General features: G+C 66.7%; 3 protein-coding genes across 3 annotated transcripts; 1 reads left to right on the forward strand and 2 right to left on the reverse strand.

Moving 5' to 3' along the window:
* Positions 1-918: 918 nt before the first annotated feature.
* Positions 919-12235, reverse strand: LOC136788748 (ubiquitin thioesterase OTUB1-like). The gene is given in 10 exon segments (XM_066987424.1): positions 919-1660; positions 1662-1727; positions 1729-1770; positions 1772-1831; positions 3509-3703; positions 7129-7213; positions 7323-7441; positions 9203-9301; positions 9413-9474; positions 12076-12235. Coding segments are annotated over 10 exon segments (813 nt in total). The 5' UTR covers positions 12131-12235; the 3' UTR covers positions 919-1630.
* A 1744-nt stretch (positions 12236-13979) lies between these two features.
* Positions 13980-19042, reverse strand: LOC125181661 (N-alpha-acetyltransferase 40). The gene is given in 9 exon segments (XM_066987570.1): positions 13980-14148; positions 14151-14260; positions 14761-14838; positions 14925-15008; positions 16126-16284; positions 16386-16481; positions 16579-16631; positions 16751-16846; positions 18884-19042. Coding segments are annotated over 9 exon segments (711 nt in total). The 5' UTR covers positions 18890-19042; the 3' UTR covers positions 13980-14119.
* Positions 19043-20887: 1845 nt separating this feature from the next.
* LOC136788559 (REST corepressor 2-like) lies at positions 20888-25928 on the forward strand. The gene is given in 14 exon segments (XM_066987119.1): positions 20888-20970; positions 20972-21012; positions 21251-21307; positions 21418-21498; positions 21601-21656; positions 21764-21925; positions 22872-22996; positions 23090-23162; positions 23165-23237; positions 23240-23349; positions 23488-23565; positions 24979-25036; positions 25154-25379; positions 25448-25928. Coding segments are annotated over 14 exon segments (1689 nt in total). The 5' UTR covers positions 20888-20902.
* Positions 25929-27490: the final 1562 nt, after the last annotated feature.

Here is a 27490-nt window from a genome sequence, read left to right on the forward strand (position 1 = left end):
TTGCACGGGGTTTGCACGGGGCTTGCATGGGGGCTGCATCGCCTTTGCACGGGGTTTGCACAGCGCTTGCACAGGGCTTGCATCTCTTTTGCACGAGGCTTGCGTGGGGCTCGCACGGCGTTTGCATGCCCTCGCTTGCATCTCCTTTGCACGGGGTTTGCACAGGGCTTGCACCTTCTTTGCACGGGGCTTGCACCTGCTTTGCACGAGGCTTGCACAAGGTTTGCAGGGGTGCACAGGGCTTGCAGGGTTTGAACGGGGCTTGCATCTCCTTTGCACGGGGTTTGCACAGGGCTTGCACGTGACTTGCGCCTGTTTGTGCAGAGTTTGCACGGGGCTTGCATGGGGCTTTCATCTCCTTTGCATGGGGCTTGCACGGGGCTTTGCACGGGGTTTGCACGGGGCTTTCATCTTCTTTGCACGGGGCTTGCATTGGGCTTGCAAGGGCTTTGCACAGGGCTTGCACAAGGAGCTGTGCAGGGCTTGCACGAGGACTCACGTGTCCACATGGGGCACTGCAGGGGCGTGCACGGGGCCCCACAGGGCTTGCACGAGTGCTTGCACAAGGGCTGCTGCTCCTCTGCTCCCTGGGGGGCGCTCTGGGGGCTCCCGGGGGCAGTTTTGGGGCTGGGGGGGGGCAGTCGGGGGTCCCGGGAGGCAGAGGCATGTGTGCAAGGGCTGTGCACAGGTGTGCAAGGACTGCACATGGGCAGGGCATGCTCACACAAGGACGTCTTGCACGAGGACCACATCTTGCACGAGGACCACATCTTGCACGAGGACGTCTTGCAGAGCTCTCCTGGCACGAGGGCTGTCCCCCGTGCGTGCCCTCTTGCACACGCGTGTGGCAGGCGGAGCAGGCTCCCCACAGCCCCCCTCAGTCCCGCCCCCCCCCCCCCAATAAAAACGTGCAAGGAGTGTGGGCCGCGTCTTTATTCAGGAACCGGGGGGGGAGGGAGGGGCGTGCAAGGCTGCACGAGGAGGGGGGCTGGGAGCCTCGTGGGACTTGTGCAAGGCCGCACGAGGGCCGTGCAAGACCAGAGGGGACTGCAGCGGCGGCAACGCCGCACGAGGCCCTCGTGCACCCACCGGAGGCCCCGCAGGTACTCGTGCGAGGCTGTGCAAAAGCCCCCAAGGAGGGGAGGCTCACACGAGGCTGGTGCGAGGCTCACAAGAAGCTGGTGCGAGGCTCACACGAAGCTTGTACGATGCTCACACGAGGCTGGTGCAAGGCTCCCACAAGGCTGGTGCAAGGGTACTATGAGGTTCACACGAGACTGGTGCGAGGCTCCCACGAGGCTCGTGCGAGGCTCCCACGAGGCTGGTGCGAGCCCCCTCCCGAGGAGGGGAAGCTCCCACGAGGCTGGTGCAAGGCTCCCACGAGGCTCCCACGAGGCTGGTGCAAGGCTCCCACGAGGCTCGTACGATGCACACACGAGGCTGGTGCAAGGCTCCCCACGAGGCTCGTGCGAGGCTCCCACGAGGCTCGTGCGAGGCCCCCAGGGAGGGGAGGCTCCCACAAGGCTCCCCCCCGAAGCTGACGCGAGGCTCCCCCGAGGCTCACGGGGGGCTCCCCACGAGGCTCGTGCGAGGCCCACGAGGCTCGTGCGAGGCCCGTGCGAGGGCCGGCTCACTTGTAGAGGATGTCGTAGTGGCCGGGGGCGGTAGAGGAGGCAGACGCGGGGCTGCGAGCCCTCGGGGAAGACGTGCGGGTTGGTGGCGCCGCCCCTCGCCCCGGTCCATGTACTCCACCAGCACCGGCACCTGCAGGCGCCCGCGCCAGCGCGATGATGTGGATGTGGTCGCTCTCCTTGCACATGGGCTCCACCTCCTGCACGGGGGGGGGGGTGGGGGGCACACGGGGAGATGGCGTGCGAGGCCGTGCGAGGCCGTGCGAGGGGTATGGGGGGGGGGGTTGGGGGGTCGCGAGGGCGGGACAAGGGGAGGGGAGGCTGTGAAAGGCGGGGGGAAGGCGTGGAAGAGCAGCGCGAGGGGCGCTGGGGGACGTGCAAGGCTGTGCAAGGGCGTGCAAAGCTGGGCAAGGGCAGTGCAGGGGCCATGTAAGGCTGTGCAAAGCTGTGCAAGGGCGTGCAAAGCTGTGCAAGGGCAGTGCAAGGGCCATCGGGGCCACGTAAGGCTGTGCAAAGCTGTGCAAGGGCGTGCAAAGCTGGGCAAGGGCAGTGCAGGGGCCATGTAAGGCTGTGCAAAGCTGTGCAAGGGCGTGCAAAGCTGGGCAAGGGCAGTGCAGGGGCCATGTAAGGCTGTGCAAAGCTGTGCAAGGGCCATTGGGGGATGTGCAAGGCTGTGCAAAGCTGTGCAAGAGCAGTGCAATGGCCACTGGTGGGCGTGCAAGGCTGTGCAAAGCCACGCACGGCCGTTTAGGGGCCGTGTGAGGCTGTGCGAAGCTGTGCAAGGGCCACTTCGGAGCCGTACAAAGCCGCAGAAAGCCATGCAAGGGCCGTGTAAGAATGCAGAAAGCTGTGCAAGGGTTGTGTAAGGGCCGTGCAAGGCCATTTAGGGGCCGTGCAAGGTTGCAGGAAGCCGTGCAAGGGCCGTGCAAAGGCGTGCAAGGCCATTTAGGGGCCACGCAAGGTTGCAGAAAGCCGTGCAAGGGCGGTGCAAAGCCATGCAAGGCTATTTAGGGGCTGTGTAAGGCTGCAGAAAGCCGTGCAAGGGCCGTGCAAAGCCGTGCAAGGGCCGTGCAAATCCCTGCAAGGCCATTTAGGGGCCATGCAAGGTTGCAGAAAGCCGTGCAAGGGCCGTGCGAGGCTGCAGAAAGCCACGTAGGGGCCACGCAAGGCCGGAGAAAGCCTTGCAAAGGCCGTGCAAGGGCCGTGCAAAGCCGTGCAAAGCCGTGCAAGGGCCGTGCAAAGCCGTGCAAGGCTATTTAGGGGCTGTGTAAGGCTGCAGAAAGCCGTGCAAGGGCCGTGCAAAGCCCTGCAAGGCCATTTAGGGGCCGTGTAAGGCTGCAGAAAGCCGCTTAGGGGCCACGCAAGGCTGGAGAAAGCCTTGCAAAGGCCGTGCAAGGGCCGTGCAAAGCCGTGCAAAGCCGTGCAAGGGCCGTGCAAAGCCGTGCAAGGCTATTTAGGGGCTGTGTAAGGCTGCAGAAAGCCGTGCAAGGGCCGTGCAAAGCCCTGCAAGGCCATTTAGGGAGGCCGTATAAGGCTGCAGAAAGCCGCTTAGGGGCCACGCAAGGCTGAAGAAAGCCTTGCAAAGAGCCGTGCAAAGCCGTGCAAAGCCGTGCAAAGGGCCGTGCAAAGCCGTGCAAGGCTATTTAGGGGCTGTGTAAGGCTGCAGAAAGCCGTGCAAGGGCTGTGCAAAGCCCTGCAAGGCCATTTAGGGCCAGTGTAAGGCTGCAGAAAGCCGCTTAGGGGCCATGCAAGGCCGGAGAAAGCCTTGCAAAGGCCATGCAAGGGCCGTGCAAAGCCGTGCAAGGGCCGTGCAAAGGGCCGTGCAAAGGCGTGCAAGGGCCGTGCAAAGGCGTGCAAGGGCCCCGCGGGGCGCCCACCTGCTGGCAGAACTCCTTGATGCTGCGGCCGCCCTCGAGGAACTGCTCGAAGAAGCGGCGGTGGCGCTGCAGGCAGCCCGAGGTGAGCAGGCGCAGGTAGACCACCAGGTAGTCCGACGTGCCCGGCTCGTTGAAGGCCGCCAGCAGCTCGGGCAGCGGCACGCGGCGCTCCACGCGCTCGATCAGCTCCATGAACTGCGGGGGGACCGGGTTATGGGGTCAGACAGGGGGGTATGGGGTCACACGGGGGTTATGGGGTCACACAGTGGGTTATGGGGTCACACGCTCCACGCGCTCGATCAGCTCCATGAACTGCGGGGGGACCGGGTTATGGGGTCACGCGGGGGGTTATGGGGTCACGCGGGGGGTTATGGGGTCAGACACACCGTTAGGGGGTCAGACAGGGGCTATGGGGTCACACACACCGTTACGGGGTCACACGCTCCACGCGCTCGATCAGCTCCATGAACTGCGGGGGGGACCGGGTTATGGGGTCACGCGGGGGTTATGGGGTCACACAGGGGGTTATGGGGTCAGACAGGAGTTATGGGGTCACACACACCATTAGGGGGTCACACAGGGGGTTATGGGGTCACACGGGGGGTTATGGGGTCAGACAGGAGTTATGGGGTCACACACACCGTTAGGGGTCAGACAGGGGGCTATGGGGTCACACGGGGGGTTATGGGGTCACACGCTCCACGCGCTCGATCAGCTCCATGAACTGCGGGGGGACCGGGTTATGGGGTCACGCGGGGGTTATGGGGTCACGCGGGGGGTTATGGGGTCACACACACCGTTATGGGGTCACACACACCATTAGGGGGTCACACAGGGGGTTATGGGGGTCACGCAGGGGGTTATGGGGTCACACAGGGGGTTATGGGGTCACACGCTCCACGCGCTCGATCAGCTCCATGAACTGCGGGGGGACCGGGTTATGGGGTCACGCGGGGGGTTATGGGGTCACGCGGGGGTTATGGGGTCACACACACCGTTAGGGGGTCACACAGGGGGTTATGGGGTCACACACACCGTTAGGGGATCAGACAGGGGGCTATGGGGTCACACACATCGTTATGGGGTCACACGCTCACACGCGCTCGATCAGCTCCATGAACTGCGGGGGGACCGGGTTATGGGGTCACGCGCGGGGGTTATGGGGTCACACGGGGGGTTATGGGGTCAGACAGGGGGTTATGGGGTCACACACACCATTATGGGGTCACATGGAGGGTTATGGGGTCACACACACCATTAGGGGATCACACAGGGGGCTATGGGGTCACACACACCGTTATGGGGTCACACGCTCCACGCGCTCGATCAGCTCCATGAACTGTGGGGGGACCGGGTTATGGGGTCAGACGGGGGGTTATGGGGTCACACACACCATTATGGGGTCACATGGAGGGTTATGGGGTCACACACACCATTATGGGGTCACATGGAGGGTTATGGGGTCACACACACCGTTATGGGGTCACACGCTCCACGCGCTCGATCAGCTCCATGAACTGTGGGGGGACCGGGTTATGGGGTCAGACGGGGGGTTATGGGGTCACACGGGGGGTTATGGGGTCACACACACCATTATGGGGTCACATGGAGGGTTATGGGGTCACACACACCATTAGGGGGTCACACAGGGGGTTATGGGGTCACACACACCGTTATGGGGTCACACAGGAGGTTATGGGGTCACACACACCATTATGGGGTCAGACACGGGGTTGTGGGGTCACACGGGGCATTATGGGGTCAGACGGGGGGTGACACACACCGTTATGGGATCACACAGGGGGTTACGGGGTCACACGCTCCACCAGCTCCATGAACTGTGGGGGACGGGGTTATGGGGTCACGCGGGGGGTTATGGGGTCAGACAGAGGGTTATGGGGTCACACGCACCGTTATGGGGTCACACGGGGGGTCATGGGGTCACACGCACCATTGTGGGGTCACACAGGGGGTCATGGGGTCACACACACCATTATGGGGTCACACACACCATTATGGGGTCGCACACGGGGTTATGGGGTCACGCACACCGTTATGGGGTCACACACGGGGTCACACGTGCCATTATGAGGTCATGGGGGGGTCACACGTGCCGTTATAGGGTCGTACACACCATTATGGGGTCGCACACACCATTATGGGGTCACACACACCATTATGGGGTCACACACACCATTATGGGGTCACAGAGGGGGTTATGGGGTCACACACACTGTTATGGGGTCACACGGGGTCACACGTGCCATTATGAGGTCATGGGGGGTCACACGTGCCGTTATAGGGTCGTACGCACCATTATGGGGTCACACATGTCGTTATGGGGTCGGGGTCACGCACACCGTTATGGGGTCACACGCCCCAGTGTCCCCCCAGTGTCTCCCCCATATCCCCAGTGTCCTCCCAGTGTCCCCAATGTCCCCCCAGTGTCCCCTGCCATGTCCCCAGTGCCCTCCCAGTGCCCCCCCGCGTCCTCCCGGTGTCCCCCAGGTGTCCCCCCAGCGTCCCCCAGGTGTCCCCCCATGTCCCCAGTGTCCCCAGTGCCCTCCCAGTGTCCCCAGTGCCCTCCCAGCGTCCCCCCGTTCCCCCAGTGTCCCCCACCAAGTCCCCACTGTTCCCCTTGCCCTCCCAGTGTCCTCCCAGTGTCCCCAATGTCCCCCCAGTGTCCCCTCTATGTCCCCACTGTCCCCCCATATCCCCCAGTGTCTCCCAGTCCGCCCAGTGTCCCCACAGCGTCTCCCCAGTGTCTCCCAGTTGCCCCAGTGTCCCTGCAGCATCTACCCAGTGTCTCCCCAGTGTCTCCCAGTCCGCCCAGTGTCCCCACAGTGTCTCCCCAGCGTCTCCCCAGTATCTCCCAGTCCACCCGGTGTCCCAGCTGTGTCTCCCCAGTATCTCCCAGTCCCCCCAGCATCCCTGCAGGGTCTCCCCAGTATCTCCCAGTCCCCCAAGTGTCCCCGCAGTGTCTCCCCATTATCTCCCAGTCCCCCCAGCATCTCCCCAGTATCTCCCAGTCCCCCCAGCGTCCCTGCAGCATCTCCCCAGTGTCTCCCAGTCCCCACACTGTCCCCCCAGCGTCCCAACTGTCTCCCCAGTATCTCCCAGTCCCCGAGTGTCCCCGCAGTGTCCCCCCAGTGTCTCCCAGTCCCCCCAGCGTCTCCCCAGTGTCTCCCAGTCCCCCCAGCGTCCCTGCAGCATCTCCCCAGTGTCTCCCGGTGTCTCCCCAGTGCCTCCCAGTTCCCCCCAGCGCCTCCCAGTTCCCCCAGCATCCCTGCAGCATCTCCCCAGTGTCTCCCGGTGTCTCCCCAGTGCCTCCCAGTTCCCCCCAGCGTCCCTGCAGCATCTCCCCAGTGTCTCCCAGTCCCCCCAGCGTCCCCGCACTGTCTCCCCAGTATCTCCCAGTCCCCCCAGTGTCTCCCCAGCGCCTCCCAGTTCCCCCCAGGGTCCATGCAGCATCTCCCCAGTGTCTCCCGGTGTCTCCCCAGTGCCTCCCAGTTCCCCCCAGCATCTCCCCAGTGCCTCCCAGTCCCCCCAGCGTCCCCGCACTGTCTCCCCAGTATCTCCCAGTCCCCCCAGCGCCTCCCAGTCCCCCCAGTATCCCCCACCGTGTTGTGGAAGTCCTCGATCGTGAACTCGGTGAAGCCCTGCGCCACCAGCTCGTCCTTGCTGCGCGCCGAGATCTCCTTGAACCTGGGGGGGGGGGGGGGGGACACAAAGCGGGTGGCACCGCGGAAGGGGGGCTTTGGGGACACCGGGGGGGTCCCGGGGAGGGGACGGGGGCCACGGGGGGGCCACGCACCGCTGCAGCTCCTGGCCGTCCTCCAGCAGGGCCTCGAGGTGCGCGAAGCCGAAGGCGCGGTAGAAGCAGTTCCCGTCCGGCCGCGTCTTGCGGATGTAGGAGTACTTCTGGAGCAGGTCCTGGGGGGGCGGGGGGGACAAAAGGGACGTTTGGGGACATTTGGGGACACCTGGGGACGTCTGGGGACACCTGGGGACGTTTGGGGACGCGGCAAGGGCGTGGGGACATGGGGGTAGCACGGGGCAGGGGGACAGGGGGACACGGTGGGGATGTTGGGGGGATGTCAAAGGGATGAGCTGAAAGGAGGTGGCCCTAAGGGACAGCCTGGGGACATTTGGGGACACCTGGGGACATTTGGGGACAGCCTGGGGACGCGGCAGGGACGTGGGGACACGGGGCAGGGGGTACGGGGGTGGCACGGGGCAGGGGGACACGGTGGGGATGTTGGGGGAGGTCAAAGGGATGAGCTGAAGGGAGGTGGCCTTAAGGGACAGCCTGGGGACACTTGGGGACACCTGGGGACGTCTGGGGACACCTGGGGACATTTGGGGACACCTGGGGACACGGCAGGGACGTGGGGACACGGGGCAGGGGGCACGGGGGTGGCGTTGAGGGGATGTCAAAGGGATGAGCTGAAGGGAGGTGGCCCCAAAGGACAGCCTGGGGACACTTGGGGACACCTGGGGACACTTGGGGACACCTGGGGGGACGTGGGGACACCCCAAAGGGACAGCAGGGACACGCCGAGGGGACGTGGGGACACCCCGAAGGGACACAGGGACACCCCGAGGGGACACGAGGGAGGTGCCAAGGGGTTGTGGGGACACCCCGGGGGACACGGGGACACCCCAAAGCCTCCCAGCCCTACAACGGTGCTCCTAAAAGGCTCCCAGTGCCCCCCAAAGGCTCCCAGTGCCAAACCAGTAACCCCAACACCTTCCCAGTACCAAACCAGTAACCCCAAAAGCCTCCCAGTATCAAATTGGTCGTCCTAAAAGGCTCCCACTGCCCCCCAAAGCCTCCCAGTGCCCCCCAAAGCCACCCAGTGACATCCTGGTGGCCTTAAAAGCCTGCCAGTGCCCCCTAAAGCCTCCCAGTGCTGTACTGGTGGCCCTAAAAGCCTCCCAGTGCCAAACCAGTAGCCCCAAATCCTCCCCATCCTACAACAGTGCTCTTAAAAGGCTCCCCAGTGCCAAACTGGTTTCTCTTGAGGCTTCCCAGTGCCAAACCAGTAACCCCCAAAGCCTCCCAGTGCCAAACTGGTGCCCCCAGAGCCTCCCAGTGCCATACTGGGCGCCCCCTTCAGAGTCCCCAGCACCATACTGGCGCCCCCAGAGCCTCCCAACCCTACAACGGTGTTCCTAAAAGGCTCCCAGTGCCAAACCGGTTTCTCTTGAGGCTTCCTAATTAACCAAACCAGTAACCCCCAAAGCTTCCCAGTGCCAAACCAGTAACCCCCAAACCTTCCCAGTGCCAAACCAGTAACCCCAAAAGCCTCCCCAGGGCCCCCTAAAGCCTCCCAGTGCCTTACTGGTGGCTCCCAGAGTCCCCCAGAGCCCTACTGGCGCCCCCAGAGCCATACTGGTGTCCCTCAAAGCCTCCCAACCCTACAACGGTGCTCCTAAAAGGCTCCCAGTGCCAAACTGGTTTCTCTTGAGGCTTCCTAGTGCCAAACCAGTAACCCTCAAACCTTCCCAGTGCCAAACCAGTAACCCCAAAAGCCTCCCAGAGCCTCCCACTGCCCCCTAAAGCCTCCCAGAGCCCTACTGGTGGCCCCCAGAGCCCCCCAGAGCCTCCCAGTGCCATACTGGTGCCCCCCAGAGCCTCCCAGTGCCATACTGGCGCCCCCCAGAGCCTCCCAGTGCCATACTGGTGCCCACCTTGATCTTCTGCTGGTAGACGTGGTCGTCCTGCGCGTACTCCTTGTAGAGCACGGCCAGCTCCAGCCGCTCCGACACCAGCGGGTTCTGCACCGCAATCTGGGACGGGGGGTTAATGTAACGGGGGGGTTAATTAACAAGGGGGGGTTAATTAACAAGGGGGAGGGTGTTAATGAGCCCCCCCCCCCCCCAATTAAGGGGGGCGCTCACCTCCTGCTGGATGCGGTCCTGCTGCGCCATGATGGCCTCGTCGTAGGCCAGGCAGTTCACGCCTGGGGGGGACGCGTTTAGGGGACCCCCCCCCCAAAAATATTGGGGGTGGTGGGTGAGACCCCCCACGGCCATGGGGGAGGGGGGGGGGGCTGGGGGGGGGGTGGGGGACTTTTTTTTGGGGGGGGGGGGTTGGGGGGTCTGGGGGAGACTTTTGGGGGGCTGGAGGGGTTGGGGGCTTTTTTGGGGGGGGGGTTGGGGGGGTTTTGTGGGGGGTATTGGGGGGCATTTTTAGGGGGCTGGGGGGTATTGGGGGGGGTTGGGGGGTATTGGGGGGTATTGGGGGCTGGGGGACTGGGGGGGTTGGGGGGGTGTTGGGGGGACTTGGGGGTTGGGGGGCTTTTTGGGGGGGTTTTTGGGGGGTTGGGGGGACTGGGGGGGCTTGGGGGCTTTTTGGGGGGTTTTGGGGGGTCTGGGGGAGACTTTGGGGGGGTTGGGGAGGTATTGGGAGGACTGGGGGTGTTGGGGGGCTTTTTTGGGGGGGTTGGGGGTTTTGGGGGGGGTTTGGGGGGTCTGGGGGAAACTTTTTTGGGAGGTATTGGGGGGGCTAGGGGGGTTGGGGGGACTTTTGGGGGGGGTTGGGGGGTATTGGGGGGGCTGGGGGGCTTTGGGGGATGTTTGGGGGGTATTGGGGGGATATTGGGGGGTATTGGGGGCTGGGGGGACTTTTTGGGGGTATTGGGGGGAGACTGGGGGGTTTAGGGGGTTTTGGGGGGTATTGGGGTGACGGGGGGGGGTTGGGGCTTTTTTTTGGGGGGTTGGGGGGTATTGGGGGGAGACTTTGGGGGGTTTGGGGGGGGGACTTTTGGGGGGGTTTGGAGGGGTACTGGGGGTTTTGGGGGGGGTTGGGGGGGGACTGGGGGGTTGGGGGTTTTTTTGGGGGGGTGGGGGGACTTTGGGGGATTTTGGGGGTTTGGGGGCATATTAGGGGCCTGGGGGGGGGCTTGGGGTTGCGGGGGGACTTTTTTGGGGGGGGGGCCTGGGGGCCTGGGGGCTTTCTTGGGGAGTGTTGGGGTGTGGTTTGAGGAGGGGACCTGGGGGGGGGGTTGAGGGTGTTGAGGGGGCTTTTGGGGGGTATTGGGGATTGGGAGGACTGGGGGATTTGGGGGCTTTTATGGGGATTTGGGGGGACATTTTTGGGGGAGGCTTTGGGGGGCTATGGGGGTGTTGGGGGCTTTTTGGGGCCTTTTTGGGGGGGTGGGGGGCCCTTGGGGGGTATTACGGGTCTGGGGGGGCTTGGGGGGGGCTTTTTGGGGTTGTTGGGGGCCTGGGGGGCTTTTGGGGTGTTGGGGGGCATTGGGGGGCCGGGGAGGGGGTTGGGGGGTATTTGGGGTCGAGGGGGGGCATTGGGGGGTTTTTGGGGGGATTTGGGGGGTATTACAGGTCCGGGGGGAGCTTTGGGGGTGTGGGGGGCTTTTTTGGGGGGGAATTGGGGGGGGGGGCTTTGGGGGGGCATTAGGGGGGCTTTGAGGGTTACGGGGGGATTATAGGGGGCTATAGGGGGCTGCAGAGGTCTACAGGGGGGCACTACAACGCCACGGGGGGGGGGGCTGGGGGGGGGTCGCAGGGGGGCTATAGGGGGCTTTGGGGGTCCACAGCGGTTATATAGGAGCCTATAAGGGTTTTGGGGTGGGGTCCACAGGAGGCTTGGGGGGGCTATAGAACGCTTTAGGGGGGTCCATAGGGGCTTGGGGGGGCTTTTAGGTAGGCTTAGGGAGCCTGTAGGTGCTTTAGGGGATCTATAGGGGCTTGGGGGGGTGTCTATAGGGGCTTTAGGGGATCTGTGGGGATATATGAGGGTCTATAGGGGCTTTGGGGGGCTCATACAGAGACTTAGGGGTTCTATAGGTGCTTTAGGAAATGTATAGGGGGCTTTGGGGGAGCTTATAGGGCGGTCTGAGGGTCTATAGGGGCTTTGGGGGGGTTCATGGGGGCCTTTAGGGAGCCTGTAGGTGCTTTAGGGGATCTATAGGGAGCCTTGGGGGAATCTATAGGAGGCTTTGGGGGATCTATAGGGGGATCTGGGGGTCTGTGGGGGCTTTGGGGGGTTCACAGGGAGACTTATGGATTCTATAGGGTCTTTAGGGGGCCTATAGAGAGCTTTGGGGGGGGGGCTATGGGGCTTCGGGGGGTTCATAGTGAAATTTAGGGACTCTGTAGGTGCTTTAGGGGATCTGTAGGGGGGCTTTAGGGGGCCTATAGGGGCTCTGGGGGGTTCATAGTGAGATTTAGGGACTCTGTAGGTGCTTTAGGGGGCCTATAGAGAGCTTTGGGGGGCCTATGGGGGCTATGGGGGGTTCACAGTGAGATTTAGGGGATCTATAGGGAGCTTTAGGGGCCTATAGGGGCTTTGGGGGTCCATATGCAGATTTAGGGACTCTATAGGTGCTTTAAGGCGCCTATAGGGGGCTTTAGAGGGCCTATAGGGGGCTTTGGGGGCCTATAGGGGCTCCGCGGGGCCTATGGGGGGTTCCATAGGGTCCTCAGGGGCCAGTAGGGGGCTGTGGGGGGTTCCTCGCCACCCCCGGACCCCTCCTCCCGCCCTCCGCCGGGGCCGGGCGCTGCGGGCGGCTCGGGGCCCGCCGGTCCGGGCGCTCCGTTACCGTCCGCGTCGCCGCCGAGCGGCTCCGGCTTCTGCTGAGGCTCCTCCGCCGCCATCTTCCGCCGCAGCCCCGCCCCGCGCACCGCTTCCGGGGCACCGGCGGCAGCCGCAAGCGCTTCCGGGGCACCGGCCGCCCCGCCGGAAGCCAGGCCGCGGCAACGGCTCCCGCACCGGGGGCCCGCCCCCTAGCAACCGCGCGGGGGAGTGGCCCCGCCCCTAGCAGGCCCCGCCCCCGGCGACAGGCCACACCCCTAGCAACCATCCTGGATGCGGGGTCGCCACGCCCCTAGCAACAGGCCCCTCCCCTTAGCAGGCTTGGAGGCGGGATGGCCCCGCCCCTAGCGACTGGAAAGGGTCGGTGGGAACGGCCCCGCCCCTACAGCTGGCCCCGCCCCCGGCAACCAGCCCTCCCCTAGCAACCAGGCCACGCCCCCTAGCAACCAGGCCACGCCCCCCAGCAATCAGGCCAGTCCCTAGCAACCAGCCCGCGCCTCCTAGCAACCGGGTCACTCCCTCCCCAGCAACCAGGCCACACCCCTTAGCAACAAGGCCCTCCTCCCCTAGCAACCGGAACCGCCCCTAGCAACCAGGGGCTCCTCCCCCTAGCAACCGGATCCGACCCGTAGCAACCGGGGCTCCATCAGCCCCCAAGCAACGAGCAGGTAAGCTGGCCGTGACGTCACCTGATGACCTCATCGACCCCCGAGCCCCCCGGTGCCCCCCGAGCCCCCCCCCCCCAGCCTCCCGCTGCTCCCCCGCACCCTCCGGTGCCCCCCGAGCCCTCAGGTTCTCCCCCAATCCCCCCCGGTCCCCCCTGCCCCTCCCCGTGCCCCCCGTTATCCCGCACGAGCTCCCCTGTGTCCACCCTGAACCCAGCGGTGCCACCCCCCGGTCCCTCCGGTGCTCCCCCGAGCCCCAAGGTGCCCCCCTGGTCCCTCAGGGCCCCCCCCCGAGCCTCTCGGTGCCCCCCCGTGACGGACGGAGGCGGGGAGAGCATCAACGGCCTTTATTGGGGCGCGGGTCCCGGGGGCCCGGGGGCGCTGGTCCCGTTCGTGGTCCCGTTCCTGGTCCCCTTCGTGGTCCCGGTGCTGGTCCCGTTCGTGGTCCCGGTGCAGGCCCCGGCTCACTCCCGCTGCTTGTAGTCCTCCAGGTGCGCCAGCACCCAGGCGGCGGGGCCCAGGCACACGGCGAACATGGCGGCGAAGCCGGCGGCGGTCTCCTACGGGCACAGCGGCGTCAGCGGACGGCAAGGTCACCCCGCCCGGTCCCCCCAAGCCCCGAGCCGCTGCCCCCGCGCTCACCGCGGGGCCCAAGGGATCCTGCGGAGGCCCCGTGACGAGGCCGCGCCGGGCCGGGCCGGGCCGGGCCGCGGGGCGCAGCAGGGCGCGGGCCAGGCGAACTGCGAGCGACATGGCGGCGGCGGCGGGGACGCAGCGGAAGTGACGCCCTGCCTCACTTCCGGGGGAGGAGTCGGGAGACCACGCCCCCAGCCCTGACAGGTCCGCGGGAGGCCCCGCCCCTCGGGGCCAGCCCTATGGCCCCCGCGGTGCATGCCGGGAGCTTTCTTTCATTGCTCAAAGCGCGGCCGCGGGGGCTGCTGGGAAATGTAGTCCTGCACACCCCCACACCCCCCGGGAACTGGTGCGAACTGGTGCGAATTGGGGGGGGGGGGTCACCCCATCCAGACCAGGCTCCGTTTATTTCTCGTGAACGATTTATTTGTGATGTACAAACCGAAGCGATCAAAAAAGGGGAGTCCGTGGCTGCCCGGAGGCACTAGAAACAGCACCGGAAACATCCAAAACGGGCAAAAACCCTCATTGTGCCCCAAAAATATGAGCCCTGCCCCCCAGCGCGGGACACCCCCGCTGCAGGGAGGGGACCAGAACCCTCCCTGACAGCACCCAAAACTCCGGGGGTCACAGTAGGGCGACAAGGGGGGGCACAGCCGGGCCGGACACCCGTACACGGCACAGAGCGACGAGCCCGTTTTGGGGTAAAAACCTTCAGATTTGGGTAAATCTGCGTCGGGGGGGGGGGTGGGCTCAGTGGCAGCAGCCCCCGCAGTGCCCCCGGGGTGCGCGTGCTGGCTCTCGCCGAACTTGGTGCGCCGGCTGAGGATCTCGTAGGAGCAGTCGTCGCCGCAGCAGCCCGAGACGCTGGGCGAGGTGTCGTCGATGTCGAACCTGGGGGGCGGGGAGGGGGTAAAAAAATAAATAAAAATGGGGCGGGGGTCAAAAATAGGGTGGGGGGGTCAGCGCCACCCCCCGACCCCGATATAGGGGAATATGGGGGGTGAGCTGCCTGCCACACAAGGGGGGGGGGGTGGAGAGGTGACCCCGACAGGCACAAGGAGGGGGGATGGTGCTGGGCGAGGCGGGGGGTCAAAACACCCGGGGAAAATTCGGGGGGGGGGGGGAATAAAAGGTGGGGGGGGGAAACGGGGGGGCTGCGGGGGCACCCGGACACCCACCTCCGGCAGCCGGGCGAGCACCAAACCCTTCCCCGCCTGCCCCGTCACGTCGCCAGCGCGCTGCAAGAGGGGGCGTGAGCGGCGGGTTACGGAACCACCGCCCCCCACAAAAGAGAGGGGGTTCCCCCCTCCCCCCGTGCCCCCACCCCCCCCGGGGGGGGGAAAAGGGTGGGAAACGGGGTGAAAAACGAGGGGTTTGGGGTTTTGACTTACTGTAAGGCGTCCCGGAAGAAGTGGTAGGCGCCGTGGTTGTGTTTGAACACCGTCAGCATCACCTTCTTCATCTGGGTGCTGGGGGGGGGGGGCAGGAAAAAGGGGTGAGGGGGGGAAAAAAGCCCCGAAAACCCCCGCTTTTGCCCCGAAAAAGGCGCCGTCACCTGTTGGCCACCAGCTGTAGGATCTGCAGGAGGAATTTGCCCAGCCCTCGCCGGCGCACCCGGCTCTCCAGCTGCACCTCGTAGCTGCGGGGGACAGGAACCCCAAATCACCGCGGCCCCGTTCCCAGGGCTTTTGCCCCATTCCCAGGACCCCCTTTTCGCCCCTATTTCGAGACCCTTTTGGCCCCCCATTCCCAGCCCCCTTCCGCCCCCATTCCCAGACCCCTTTCTGCCCCATTCCCAGGACCCTTTTGGCCCCCCATTCCCCAGCCCCTTTCCGCCCCATTCCCCGGACCCTTCTCGCCCCATTTCCAAGCCCTTTTTGCCCCATTCCCAGCCCCTTTCACCCCATTTCCAAGCCCTTTTTGCCCCATGCTCCATCCCCTTTCCGCCCCCATTCCCAGACCCATCTCACCCCATTCCCAGAACCCTTGCTGCCCCCATTCCCAGGGCCCTTTTGGCCCCCCATTCCCCAGCCCCCTTTCCACCCCCGTTCCCAGACCCCTTTCACCCCACCCCCAGCCCCTTTTGCCCCCATTCCCGACCCCCTTTCTGCCCCCATTCCCAGACCCCTTTCACCCCATTTCCAAGCCCTTTTTGCCCCATTCCCAGACCCCTTTCTGCCCCATTCTCCAGACCCCTTCTCGCCCCATTCCGACCCCTTTTTGCCCCATTCCCAGCCCCCTTTCACTTCATTTCCAAGCCCTTTTTGCCCCATTCCCCAGCACCCTTCTCACTCCATTCCCAGCCCCTTTCACCCCCATTTCCGGACCCCTTTCACCCCATTTCCAAGCCCTTTTTGCCCCATTCCCAGCCCCTTTCCACCCCCCATTCCCCAGCCCCCTTCTTGCCACATTCCCCAGCCCCTTCCCACCCCCATTCCCCGGACCCCTTCTCACCCCATTCCCAAGCCCTTTTTGCCCCATTCCCAGCCCCTTTCCGCCCCCATTCCCCAGCCCCTTTCACCCCATTCCCAAGCCCTTTTGCCCCATTCCCAGCCCCTTTCGCCCCATTTCCAAGCCGTTTTTTACCCCATTCTCACAGCCCCTTTTGCCCCCCATTCCCCAGCCCTTTTTGCCCCATTCCCAGCCCCCTTTCCGCCCCCATTCCCGGACCCCTTTCGCCCCAGCCCCTTTCACCCCATTCCCAGCCCCTTTCCGCCCCATTTTGAGCCCTTTCCGCCCCCAGTTTTTCCACCCACCAGTAGAGAACCTCGTCGCCGCACTCGACGTCGAAGCGGAAATGGGAGAAGGCGACGGGGCCGGCGGCGGCGTCGCGGGCGATGAGGTACCAGGCGCGGTCGTCCGCCAGCTCCTCCCGCTTCTCCCGCTCCTTCCAGCCCCACTCGCTCTGCTCGTACCTGCGGGGAAACACCCCCCGGGGGGTTCGTCCCCCCCCCAGCCCCGTCCTCGTTTTTAGGGCAAAACACGGGGGTTTCGGGGCTCGCAGGGGCGCACTTACAGCGTCTGCATGTTGCTCTTGGTCAGCTCGAAAGCCCACTCGAGGGTGGCTGGCTCCAGGCCGGCGCCGCGCCGGCACTCGATGGCAACATCGAGGCTGGGGGGAGAAAAGGGAAGGCGACGGCACCGTTGGCCCCCCCGGGACCGGCAGCGCCACGGTTTTACCGCGCCGGGGGCGGGGGGCAGGCACTCACCCGTTGCGGTCGTATTTCTTGAACACCGGGAAGGCTTCGAGGGGATCTTCGAGCTGGGAGGAAGCAAACATCGCCCCCAAAAAATTAAGAAGGGGGTGGGATTTGCCCCCCCCCCCCCCCCACGGGGCCAATTTTGCCCTTTTTGGCCCCGTTTTGAGGCTGGGGCGCTCACCTTGTTGGCTGCCTCCACCTTGGCGCAGACGGCATCCATCGCCGCCCGCTCCTCCAGGCGCTTCTGCTTCTTCTCCTTGGCCTTGCTCGATTTCCTCTGCAGGAAGAGCAGAATGGGGTGATTTTGCGCTAAATCCGCGATTTTTTTTTTTTTACATGAAAATCCCTGCCCAGCAGGGACGCAAGATTCCCAACGAGAGATAAAAAAAATAAAACGGCCCCCAGGGAAAGAAAAATAAGCGGCTAACAGCGGGCTGCCAAAGCTGAGCTCACCCAAACCCCCTCACAAAAAAAAAAAAGTGGGTTTTGGGGGAGAAAAGTGTGGTTTTTTGATAAAAACACGGGCAGAGGGGGGACGTAGCGGCTCCTTGAACCCCACCGGTCACCTCGGAGCAGGACAAGAACTTTTTCTGTGTCCCAATCCCTGCCCGATGGGAAATTCGTGGAGTTTTCCCCCAAATCTTTGGTTGTGTGGCGAAGCGTGCGGTAGAACACGGCTTCTCCACATCCACACGGAATTATCCCTTTTTATTTCTATTTCTTTTATTTCTGTTTTCATTTCTGCTGCTGGTTAAAAGCCCCCTGTTGAAGATAACCCAAAACCAGGCCATTTTCCCCCAAAACCCTGGCAATTTCCCCCCAAACCCTGCCGGCATCCCCTCAGGATCCCCAAATGACAACAAATTTACGTGGGAAAAAGCTTCGCTTCCACAAAAACTACACAAAAAAAGGGCAAACACACGATTTTACAACGCTCTGCCTGCGCCCTTCCCCTAAATAACACTCTCCCCCCTCCCCCCCAAGTTTGGGGAACTTCAGGTGGTTTCAGTGTTTTTCCCCAGCGCTCGCTGCCGGCTGGGACAGGGACTCCAAAAGCTCTGGTATTGGCTCATTTTGGGGAGAAAGGCGCGCTTTTCCACCGCCAGGGAGAAAATCACCCCGTTTCCCAGCAGTTTGCACACGCATTTGGGTAAAATAGGGGGGACAATGTCACCAAGGGTCCCCGAAGCACCCCAGAGGGCCCCCAAATCCCTTCAGAGATCCTCTAAAGCCCCTCAAAGACCCCAAATCCCCTCAAAGATGCCCCAAAACCCCTCGAAAGGACCCAAATCCCCTTAAAGGGACTACAAACACCCCAGAGAGCCCCAAGTCCCCTCAGAGAAGCCCCCTAAGCCCCCGAAAGACCCCAAATCCCCTCAGAGCTGCCCCAAAATCCCTCAAAAGGCCTCAAATCCCCTCAGAGATGTCCCAGAGCCCTTCAAAGGGACCCCAATTCCTCAGGAAACATCCCCAAGCCCCTTCAAAAAGCCCCAAATCCCCTCAGAGATACCTTAAGTACCCCGAATCCCCTAAGAAATGCCCCAAATGCTCTCAAAAGCCCCAAAGTCCCTCAGAGATGCCCCAACCCCTCTCAAAAGGCCCCAAATCCCCTCAGGGATGCCCCCAAAGCTCCTCAAAGGCCTCAAATACCCCCAGGAATGCCCCAGAGCCCCTCAAAAGGCCCTCAATCCCCTCAGAGATACCTTAAGTGCCCCGAATCCCCTCAGACATACCCCAAATCCTCTCAAAAGGTCCCAAATCCCCTCAGAGGCGCCCCCAAAGCTCTTCAAAGGCCCCAAGCCCCCTCAGTGATGCCCCAGAGCCCCTCAAAAGGGCCCCAATCCCCTCAGAGATGCCCCAAATCCCCTTAAAGGGACTACACACATCCTCAGACAGTCCCAAATCCCCTCAGAGAAGCTCCAAACTCCTCCAAAGGCCCCCATTTCCCTCAGAGACGCCTTAACCCCCCTCAAAAGGCCCCAAATCCCCTCAGAGAAGCACCCGAAACCCCTTACGGGCACCAAATCCCCCTCAGGAACGCCCCGGGGTCCCTCGAGAAGCCCCCAATCCCCTCAGAAATACCCCGAATCCTCTCAAAAGGCCCCAAATCCCTTCAGAGGCACCCCCAAAGCTCCTCAAAGGCCCCAAACCCCCTCAGGGATGCCCCAGAGCCCCTCGAAAAGCCCCCAATCACCTCAGAAACGCCCCCAAAGCCCTCAAAGGCCCCTAAACCCCTCAAAAGGCCCCCAAAGCCCTCAAAGGCCCCCAAACACCCCCGCCTCCCCGCTCCAGGCTCCCCCGCCTCCCCACTCACCCCCATGGCGGCGCCGAGCGCGGCCGCGGCAGCTCCTGGCGGCGCGGGGGCGCGGGGGGCTCTGAGGGGCCGCGCGGGGAGCGCGCCCTATTTATAGGGGGGGAGGGGCGCGGGGCGCGCGAGCCTGCGGCCGCCCGGGGACACTGCGCCTGCGCAGAGCCCGCGCTGGGCGGGGGAGGGCCGAGCGGGAGCGAACGGAGCGCATGCGCGTTGTCAACGGAGGCGCCCGGCCTCGTCGTGCGCATGCGCGGATGGAGAGGCGGAAGCGGGGGGAGGGCGGTGCCGACCGTCGTGCGCGTGGCGGCGCCGCGAGGCGCGAAGGCAGGCGGGCGCTGATTGGCTGAGGGGGCCTTGGGCGGGAAGGCGGCGAGGCCACACCCTGCGCTGAGGGGAGCCTGCCTCAGAGCGGCCCCAGAGCGGGCCCGAGGCGCTGGCCCCCCCGCGCTGCCCCGCGGTCGCCTCACGGCGGCCTCGTAGCGACCTCACAGCGCTGCCCCACGGCGATGGGCTCCAGCCGGACCCCCCGCCTGCCCCCCGTGTCCCCCACGGCGGTGAGCGGCCCCCACAGCAGGGGGATGGGAGGTACGGGGCAGGCCCACGGTGTGGCCTGTGGTGAGAGGGGCCCCCGTGGCTGCCCTCCAGCCCCACAGCAGCCCCCCCCCAGTGGGACCCCCAGCCCCACACCTCTCCTGCCCCACAGCAAGCCCTGGGGAGGCCCTTTTGCCCCCCCCCGCTGCCCCCCAGCCCTTTGCCACACTGGGGGGGGACACCCAGCCCTGCATTCCCCCCCCCCCGTAATGCTGTGGGGCCCAGCCCCAGACACCCCATGGCAGGGCTGGGACCCCCGTGCCCCCCCCCCATGTCCCTGTGTCCCCTCCCATGCCCCCCCATGTCCCTGTGCCTCCCCATGACCCCCCATATCCCCGTGTCCCCCCCATATCTCCCCCACGTCCCTGTGCCCCCCCATGTCCCCCTAAATCCCTTGTGCCCCCCAATGTCCCCATACCCCCCATGTCCCTCTCCCCCCATGTCCAGGTGTCCCCCCCATATCCCTGTGCCCCTCCCTTGTCCCCCCAAGTTCCTGCCCCCCCATGTCCCCGTGTCCCCCCTGTTTCCCCCCACGTCCCCGTGTCTCCCCATGTCCCTGTTTCCCCCACGTCCCCATGTCCCCCCATGTCCATGTCCCCCCGTATCGCCTCGTGTCCCTGTGCCCCCCATGTCCCCTCCACATCCCCATGTCCCCCCCACATCCCCATGTCCCCCCCCGTGTCCCTCCCCATATCCCCGTGCCCCCCCACGTCCCCGTGCCCCCCCACATCCCCATGTCCCCCCCACATCCCCATTTCCCCCCGTGTCCCTCCCCATATCCCCGTGCCCCCCACGTCCCCGTGCCCCCCGCATCCCCACGTCCCCCCGTGTCCCCCGTCCCCATCCCCTTCACGCCCCCCTTTGCGTCCCCACGTCACCCCCATCCCCTCCCGCTTCCACCCCCCACGCCCCCCCGCCCCCCCAGCGCCCCCACCCCCCACCCTTGCACACCCCTTACACTCCCCCTCCCCCATACCCCCCGTCCCCCCCCCCCCGTTCTCCCGCGTCCCCACGTCACCCGTGCCCCCCCCCGCCCCCCCCCCCGCCCCCGGCCTGCCCCCGCCCTCCCGCCGTGCCCCCGCGGCCGCCCCCCGCGCCGGCGGAGGGGTACGCTCGGGGGGGGGGGCCGTGCTGAGGCCGGGGGAGCTGGAACTACTTTGGCACCGGCGGGCGGCGGGAGCGGCCGGCGGCGCTTTGTGTGGGCGCGGGGTGGGCTCCGGGACCCCCGCCCCCCCCCCCCCACTTCCCTTTGCCCCCCCCCCTTCCTTCACCCCTTCACCCACCCCGCGCACAGCGCCGCCGCGCCCCCCCCCCCCCCAAAAAAAAAATAATTAAAGGGGCTGGATCCTGCGGGCATGGGGTGCCGGTGCTGAGCACCCCGGGGTGCTGGGGGGGGGGGCACGCCGTGCGCCCCCCCCCTCGGGGCCGGCGATGCCCTCGGTGATGGAGAAACCCTCGGGGATCCTGTCCCGCAGCCGCGCCAAGTCGGCCGCCGGCGGCCCCCTCGGAGGACGAGGGCAGCGAGGACGAGCACGCGCACGGTGAGTGCCCCCCCCCCCCCAAATACACGTGCGGCCCCGGGGGGGGGGGGGGCCGCCCGGCGGGGGGGGGGGGGGGGGGAACAAAGCCCCGTCCCCCGGCCGCGGCCCCATTGTCCCCGGCCGCCGCCGCGTGTGCGCCGGCCTCCGGCTTTGTTCGCCCGCGCCCCCCCCCGGTGTCACCCCGCCGCTGACCCCCCCCCCCCCCATTTTCCTATTTTTTATCCCCCCCCCCAAACAGACAGCATGATCCGCGTGGGGGCCGACTACCAGGCGGTGATCCCCGACTGCAAACCAGGTAGGGCAGGGTGGGCGCGGGGGGGGGGGGGGTGGGCGGGGGCCCATTTGTGTGTGTCCCCCCCCCCCCCAAACACCCTCACCCCCCCCCCCCCCCCCGTGTCGCCCCAGAGAGCCCCGCGCGCTACAGCAACAAGGAGCTGAAGGGGATGCTGGTGTGGGCGCCCAACCACTGCGTCTCCGACGCCAAACGTGAGCGACACCCCCCCGGAAGGGATGGGACCCCCACCGCCACCTTTGGCCCCCCCCGGGGTTTGCCCCCCCCTGACACCGCTTTCCTCCCCCCCCCCGCAGTGGATAAATACATCGCCATGGCGGGGAAGGACAAGCACGGCTACAACATCGAGCAGGTACCGCCGGGGCGCTCCGGGTGCCCCCCGGCGCCCGGTACCCGCTGAATCCCCCCCCCGCGCCTTTCCCCGTGCCCCCCCCCGCTCTATGTCCCCCCCCCCCGCAGGCGCTGGGCATGCTGCTGTGGCACAAGCACGACGTGGAGAAGTCGCTGGCCGACCTGGCCAACTTCACGCCCTTCCCGGACGAGTGGACGGTGGAGGACAAGGTGCTCTTCGAGCAGGCCTTCAGCTTCCACGGCAAGAGCTTCGCCCGCATCCAGCAGATGGTCAGCCCCCCCCGCGCCCCCCCCCCCATTGTCCCCCCCCGGCACCCCAAAACGCCCCCCCGGGGGGACTCCCCCCGCCCCCAACCCAGGCAGGAGCCGCCTGAACCCCAACCCCCCTTAAGGCCATGGGACGCGCCAGCCCCTGCTCCCCCCCCCGCAGCAGATGGCCCCCCCCAGGAAGTTGTGCCCCCCCCCCCCAGCAGATGGTACAAACACCCCCCTCACCCCCCCCCATAGGCCATGGGATGTGCCCCCCACCTGTCCCCTGCAGGTGGCACCCCCCATCACCTCCCAGTCCTCCTTTTTTGGGGTGACCCCCCACTTTTGGGGTGCCCTCTGTTTTTGGGGTGCCCCCCCCGGTTTTGGGGTGCCCCACTCTCATTTTACACCCCCTCTGCTTTAGGGGTGCCCCCCCCCTTTAGGGGTGCCCCCCTTTAGTGTTGCCCCCACTTATTTAGGGTGCCCCCCAGTTTTATGGGTTCCCTCCCCATTTTGCGTTGCCCCCATTTTATGTCCGTCCCCCAGTTTTATCGGTTGCGCCCCATTTTATGGTGGCCCCCCATTTTATAACGCCCCCCCCATTTTATGGTGCCCCCCGTTTTACACCTGCTCCCCCCCATTTTATGTCCGTCCCCCAGTTTTATCGGTTGCCCCCATTTTACGGTGGCCCCCCCATTTTATAACCCCCCATTTTATGGCGCCCCCCGTTTTACACCTGCACCCCCCCCCCATTTTACACCTGCCCCCCCCTTCCAGCGCCACCCCCAGCAGCCCCACTGCTCCCCCCATCCCCGCTCCTGCAGCCAGGGGGGCCCCAAACCCCCTCCAAGCTCCCCCAAACCCCTCCAACGCCCCCCAAACCCCCTCCAACGCCCCCCAACCCCCCCCCAGCGCCCCCCCCCACGCCCCGTGCCCCCCCCCCCCGCTCACCCTTTCCCCCCCCCAGCTGCCCGACAAGCTGATCCCCAGCCTGGTCAAGTACTACTACTCCTGGAAGAAGACGCGCAGCCGCACCAGCGTCATGGACCGCCAGGCCCGGCGCCTGCTGGGGCGCAAGGAGCGGGACGACAGGTGCCCCCCCCAACCCCCCCGGACCCCCCCCCCCCAAATCCCCCAGCCCCCCCCTCCCTCCATTGACCCCCCCCCCCCCTTCCAATTTCACAGCAACGACGAGATGGAGGAGCACCGCCCCGCCAGCGAAGGGGAACTGGAAGCGGCCGACCCCAAAAAAGACCCTTTTTACCCCAAAAGCGGCTTGGGGGGCGCAAGGAGGCGCAGTACCGGCACCACCCCCGGCAGCGCCGGCGGCCCCCCGCGGCATGCACCTGAGCCGCGAGGACGTGGCCGGCGTCACCGCCAACCCCGACCTGGGCGCCCTGGCGCTGCGGCAGCTCGACTGCCAGCTCGTCTCCCTCAAGCGCCAGGTAGCCGCGCCCCGAAGGGATGGGGTGGGGGGGACGAGGAGCCCCCCGAAACGTCGGGGAGCCCCCCAAACGTCGGGGAGCCCCCCAAACGTCGGGGACCCCCCCGATCGATGTGTCCCCCCCCCCCCCATGCCGCAGGTGCAGTGCATCAAGCAGATCAACAGCGGGCTGAGGCAGGCGCTGGAGGGCGGCGTGGAGGCGTTGCGGCCGCCCGAGGTGTGTGTGGGGGGGGTCGGGGGGGGGCTTTTCTGTCCTTCTGTCCGTCCCTCTGTCCGTCCCGCTGTCCCCTGGGTCCTCGGGGTGTCCCCAGCGGCGGGGGTGAGGCCCCCCGGTGGCAGCGCGTGCCCCTTTGTGTCCCAGCGCGTCCCCGTACGCCCCGTTGCGCCCCCATACACCCCATCGCCTTGCGTCCCCAGTGCCGCAGCGTGTCCCCGCGCGTCCCCTCGTGTCCCCGCACGTCCCCTCGTGTCCCCGTGCGTCCCCTCATGTCCCCGTACACCCCATCGTGTCCTCTCGTGTCCCTGGTGTCACCCCGCGTTGCTCCGTGTCCCCGCGTGGCCCACGGTGTCACCGTGTCCCCATACGCCCCGTTGTGTCCCGCGGCGTCACGCTGTGCTCCACGGTGTCCCCCCGGTGTCCCATGGTCCCATAGCGTCCCCCAGTGTCCCCTCCAGTGTTCCCTCACCCCATAACATCCCCCGGTGTCCCCCAGTGTCCCCCAGTCCTGCAGCATCCCCCTGGTGTCCCACAGTCCCATAATGTCCCCCCGGTGTCCCCTGCCCCTGTGGTGTCCCCGTGGTGTCCCATGGTCCCATAGCATCCCCCGGTGTCCCCTTGGTGTCCCATGACCCCGCAGCATCCCCTGGTATCCCCTGGCCCCATAGCATCCTCCAGCGTCCCCCCAGTGTCCCGTGACCCCATAGCGTCCCCTGGTGTCCCCCAATGTCCCCTGGTGTCCCCCAGTGTCCCCCGGTCCCATAACATCCCCTGGTGTCCCCCCAGTGTCCCACGACCCCGTAACATCCCCTGGTGTCCCCCAATGTCCCCTGGTGTCCCCCGGTGTCCCCCAGTGTCCCATGACCCCATAGCACCCCTGGTGTCCCCCAATGTCCCCCGGTGTCCCCCAGTCCCATAGCATCCCCTGGTGTCCCCCCAGTGTCTCACAACCCCGTAACATCCCCTGGTGTCCCCCAGTGTCCCATGACCCCATAGCGTCCCCCGGTGTCCCCCAATGTCCCCCGGTGTCCCCCAATGTCCCCCAATGTCCCCCGGTCCCATAGCATCCCCTGGTGTCCCCCTAGTGTCCCACGACCCCGTAACATCCCCTGGTGTCCCCCCAGTGTCCCATGACCCCATAGCGTCCCCCGGTGTCCCCCCGTGTCCCCCGGTGTCCCCCAGTGTCCCCCAATGTCCCCCGGTCCCATAGCATCCCCTGGTGTCCCCCTAGTGTCCCACAACCCTGTAACATCCCCCGGTGTCCCCCAGTGTCCCCCCAGTGTCCCATGACCCCATAGCGTCCCCTGGTGTCCCCCAGTGTCCCCCCGTGTCCCCTGGTGTCCCCGGTGTCCCACGACCCCATAGCGCCCCCCGGTGTCCCCCGGTGTCCCACGCCGTCCCCTCTCCCCGCAGGCCACCAGCAAATTCAGCTCCCGCTGGACCACGGACGAGCAGCTGCTGGCGGTGCAGGGTGAGTGCAGGATGAGGCCGCAATGTGGGGGGGGACGACACCCCCGGAGGGGGGACAACACCCCGTTGGGGGGGGGGGGGGGCCTCCCGTTAACCCCGCGCCCCCCCCCCCCGGCAGCCCTGCGGCGCTACGGCCGCGACTTCCCGGCGGTGGCGGCGGTGCTGGGCACCAAGACGGCGGCGCAGGTGCGGAGCTTCGTGGCCAGCGCCCGCCGCCGCTACGGCCTCGACCGGGTGCTGCGCGAGTGGGAGGCCGAGCGGGGCGGCGGCGGCGGCGGCGGCCCCCCCGCCGCCGCCGCCGCCCCCCCGAGGAAGAGGAGGAGGAAGACGAGGAGGAAGAAGAGGTGAGCGCCCCCCCCCGCCCGCTCCCCCCCCCCCGCCGCCGCCGCCGACCCGCCGCCTCTCCCCGCAGGTGCAGATCACGGCGGTGTCGGCGCCCCCCCCGCCGCCGCCGCCGTCGCCCTCGCGGCCCCCGCAGCCCCCGCTGCTGCGCCCGGCCCTGCCCCAGCCGCCCCCCGGGACCGCCGCAAGCCCCGGGGCTGCCCCGGCCGCCCCCCCCCTGCAGCCCGGCCGCGCGCTGCCGCCGCGCCCCGCCCCGCCCCCGCTCGTCCGCCCCGGCCACGCCCACGCCGCCAGGCCACGCCCACCCGCCGCCGGACACGCCCCGCCCCTCTGAGCGGCGGGGCCACGCCCCCCTCCGGGGAAGCCACGCCCCCCAGAGACCACGCCTCCTCCCGCGGAAGGCTCGGCCTCAGAGGCCCCGCCCCTCATTCAAGAGGCCCCGCCCACCCCCGGAGGCCACGCCCACCCCCGGAGGCCACGCCCCCCGCTGGGTGGGGGAGAGGCGGCCCCGGGGGGGGGGGGGGGGGGGGGTCCGGCCGCGTTTGCAATAAAGGTATTTTACTAGAGAGGCTGCGTGCTGGGGGGGGGGGACGGACTGGGGGCACTGGGCTGTACTGGGAGGGTGCTGGGGGGGGGGGGGTTACTGGGTTGTACTGGTTCATACTGGGAGCACTGGCGCGGAGGCGGCGGCTCTTTGTGGAAAGATTTTAATCTAGAACCTGGAAAATCGACAGCGAGCGCCGGCCGGGGGGCAGAGGGCGGGGGGCCGGCGGTGCTGCGGCCCCGCCCCCCCTCCCCAAAATCCCCCCCCCCCTTTCAAAGCCCCCTCCCCAGGCAGCAGCACCCCAGGGTGCCCCCCCCCGGGGGTGCCGCCCCGCCCCTTGCTGGGGGGAGGTGGGGGGGTTCAGCAGGTCAAAGGGGGCGACCCCCCCCGGGTGGGGGGCTGAGGAGGGGGGGGAACCGCCCCCGGCAGCAGCAGAGCCCCCCCCCCCACGCGGCGGGGCCCTTCCTGAGTGAGGGGCGGGGGCGCGGGGACGGCTCCGCGACCCCCTGGTGGCCCTGAGGGGGGGTGGGGGGGACACGGGGACACCCCCGCGACCCCCAAGGTCACGGGGTGCCACCCCAAGGTCATGGGGTGTCCCCGTGTCCCCATAAGGCCACAGGGTGCCACCACGGGGCGTCCCCACGGGCCCGGGGCGCCCCCGTAAGGCTTGGGGACACCCCCCCCCCCCGCTGTCCCCCTGTCCCCGTAAGGCTCCGCGTCCCCAAAAGGATGGAAAGGCCCCAAAGTGTCCCCACAGGGTGTGGGGGGGACACGGTCGGGGTGTCCCTGTGTCACCGCAGGGACAGGAAGGCCACCACCACCGTGTCCCTTCGTGACCTGGGGACCCCCCAGGACGTCCCCGTAAGGCTCTGGGATGTCCCCGCCTGACCCCGCGGGTCTCGGGGGACGTCCCCTGTCCCCAGAGGGTTCGGGGGCCGTCCCCAGGTCCCTGCAGATCTGGGGGTGACGCCGCAGGTCTCGGGGCCGCGTCCCTGGCCGCAGAGGGTTTGGGGCCGTCCCCGGAGGTTTTGGGGCCGTCCCTGGAGGTTTTGGGGCCGTCCCCAGAAGTTTTGGGGCCAACCCCAGAAGTTTTGGGGCTATCCCCGGAGGTTTTGGGGCCACCCCCAAGAGCTTTCAGGGCCGTCCCCAAGTCCTCTCTTTTAGGGCCGTCCCCACGTCCTGCACCGACCCCACACCGCCAGGGGTCCGACCCCCCTCAGCTCCATCCCCCACAGGTCCCGGGGTTCGGGGGCGTCCCCGCAGCAGGTCCCCAGCCTGACGCCGCCCCCCACAGCATCCTGGGGCCCCCAGGGGGAGCGGGACCGGAGGCGTCGGCGGGGGGGGGGGCAACAGGGGGGCTGAGTCCGTGCCCCCCCCTCCACGGGAGAAGCCCCCCGCCAAGGGGAGGAACCCCCAAACGGGAGGAGCCCCTGCTAAGGGCAGCAGCCCCCCCAAACAGGAGCAGCCCCCTGCTAAGGGGGAGCAGCCCCCGCTAGGGGGAGAAGCGCCCCTGCCAAACAGGAACAGCCCCCCTCCCCAACAGCCCCCCACACACGGGAGAAGCCCCCT

This window comes from Anser cygnoides, chromosome W, assembly GCF_040182565.1.
Source record: "Anser cygnoides isolate HZ-2024a breed goose chromosome W, Taihu_goose_T2T_genome, whole genome shotgun sequence".
NCBI lineage: Eukaryota > Metazoa > Chordata > Aves > Anseriformes > Anatidae > Anser > Anser cygnoides.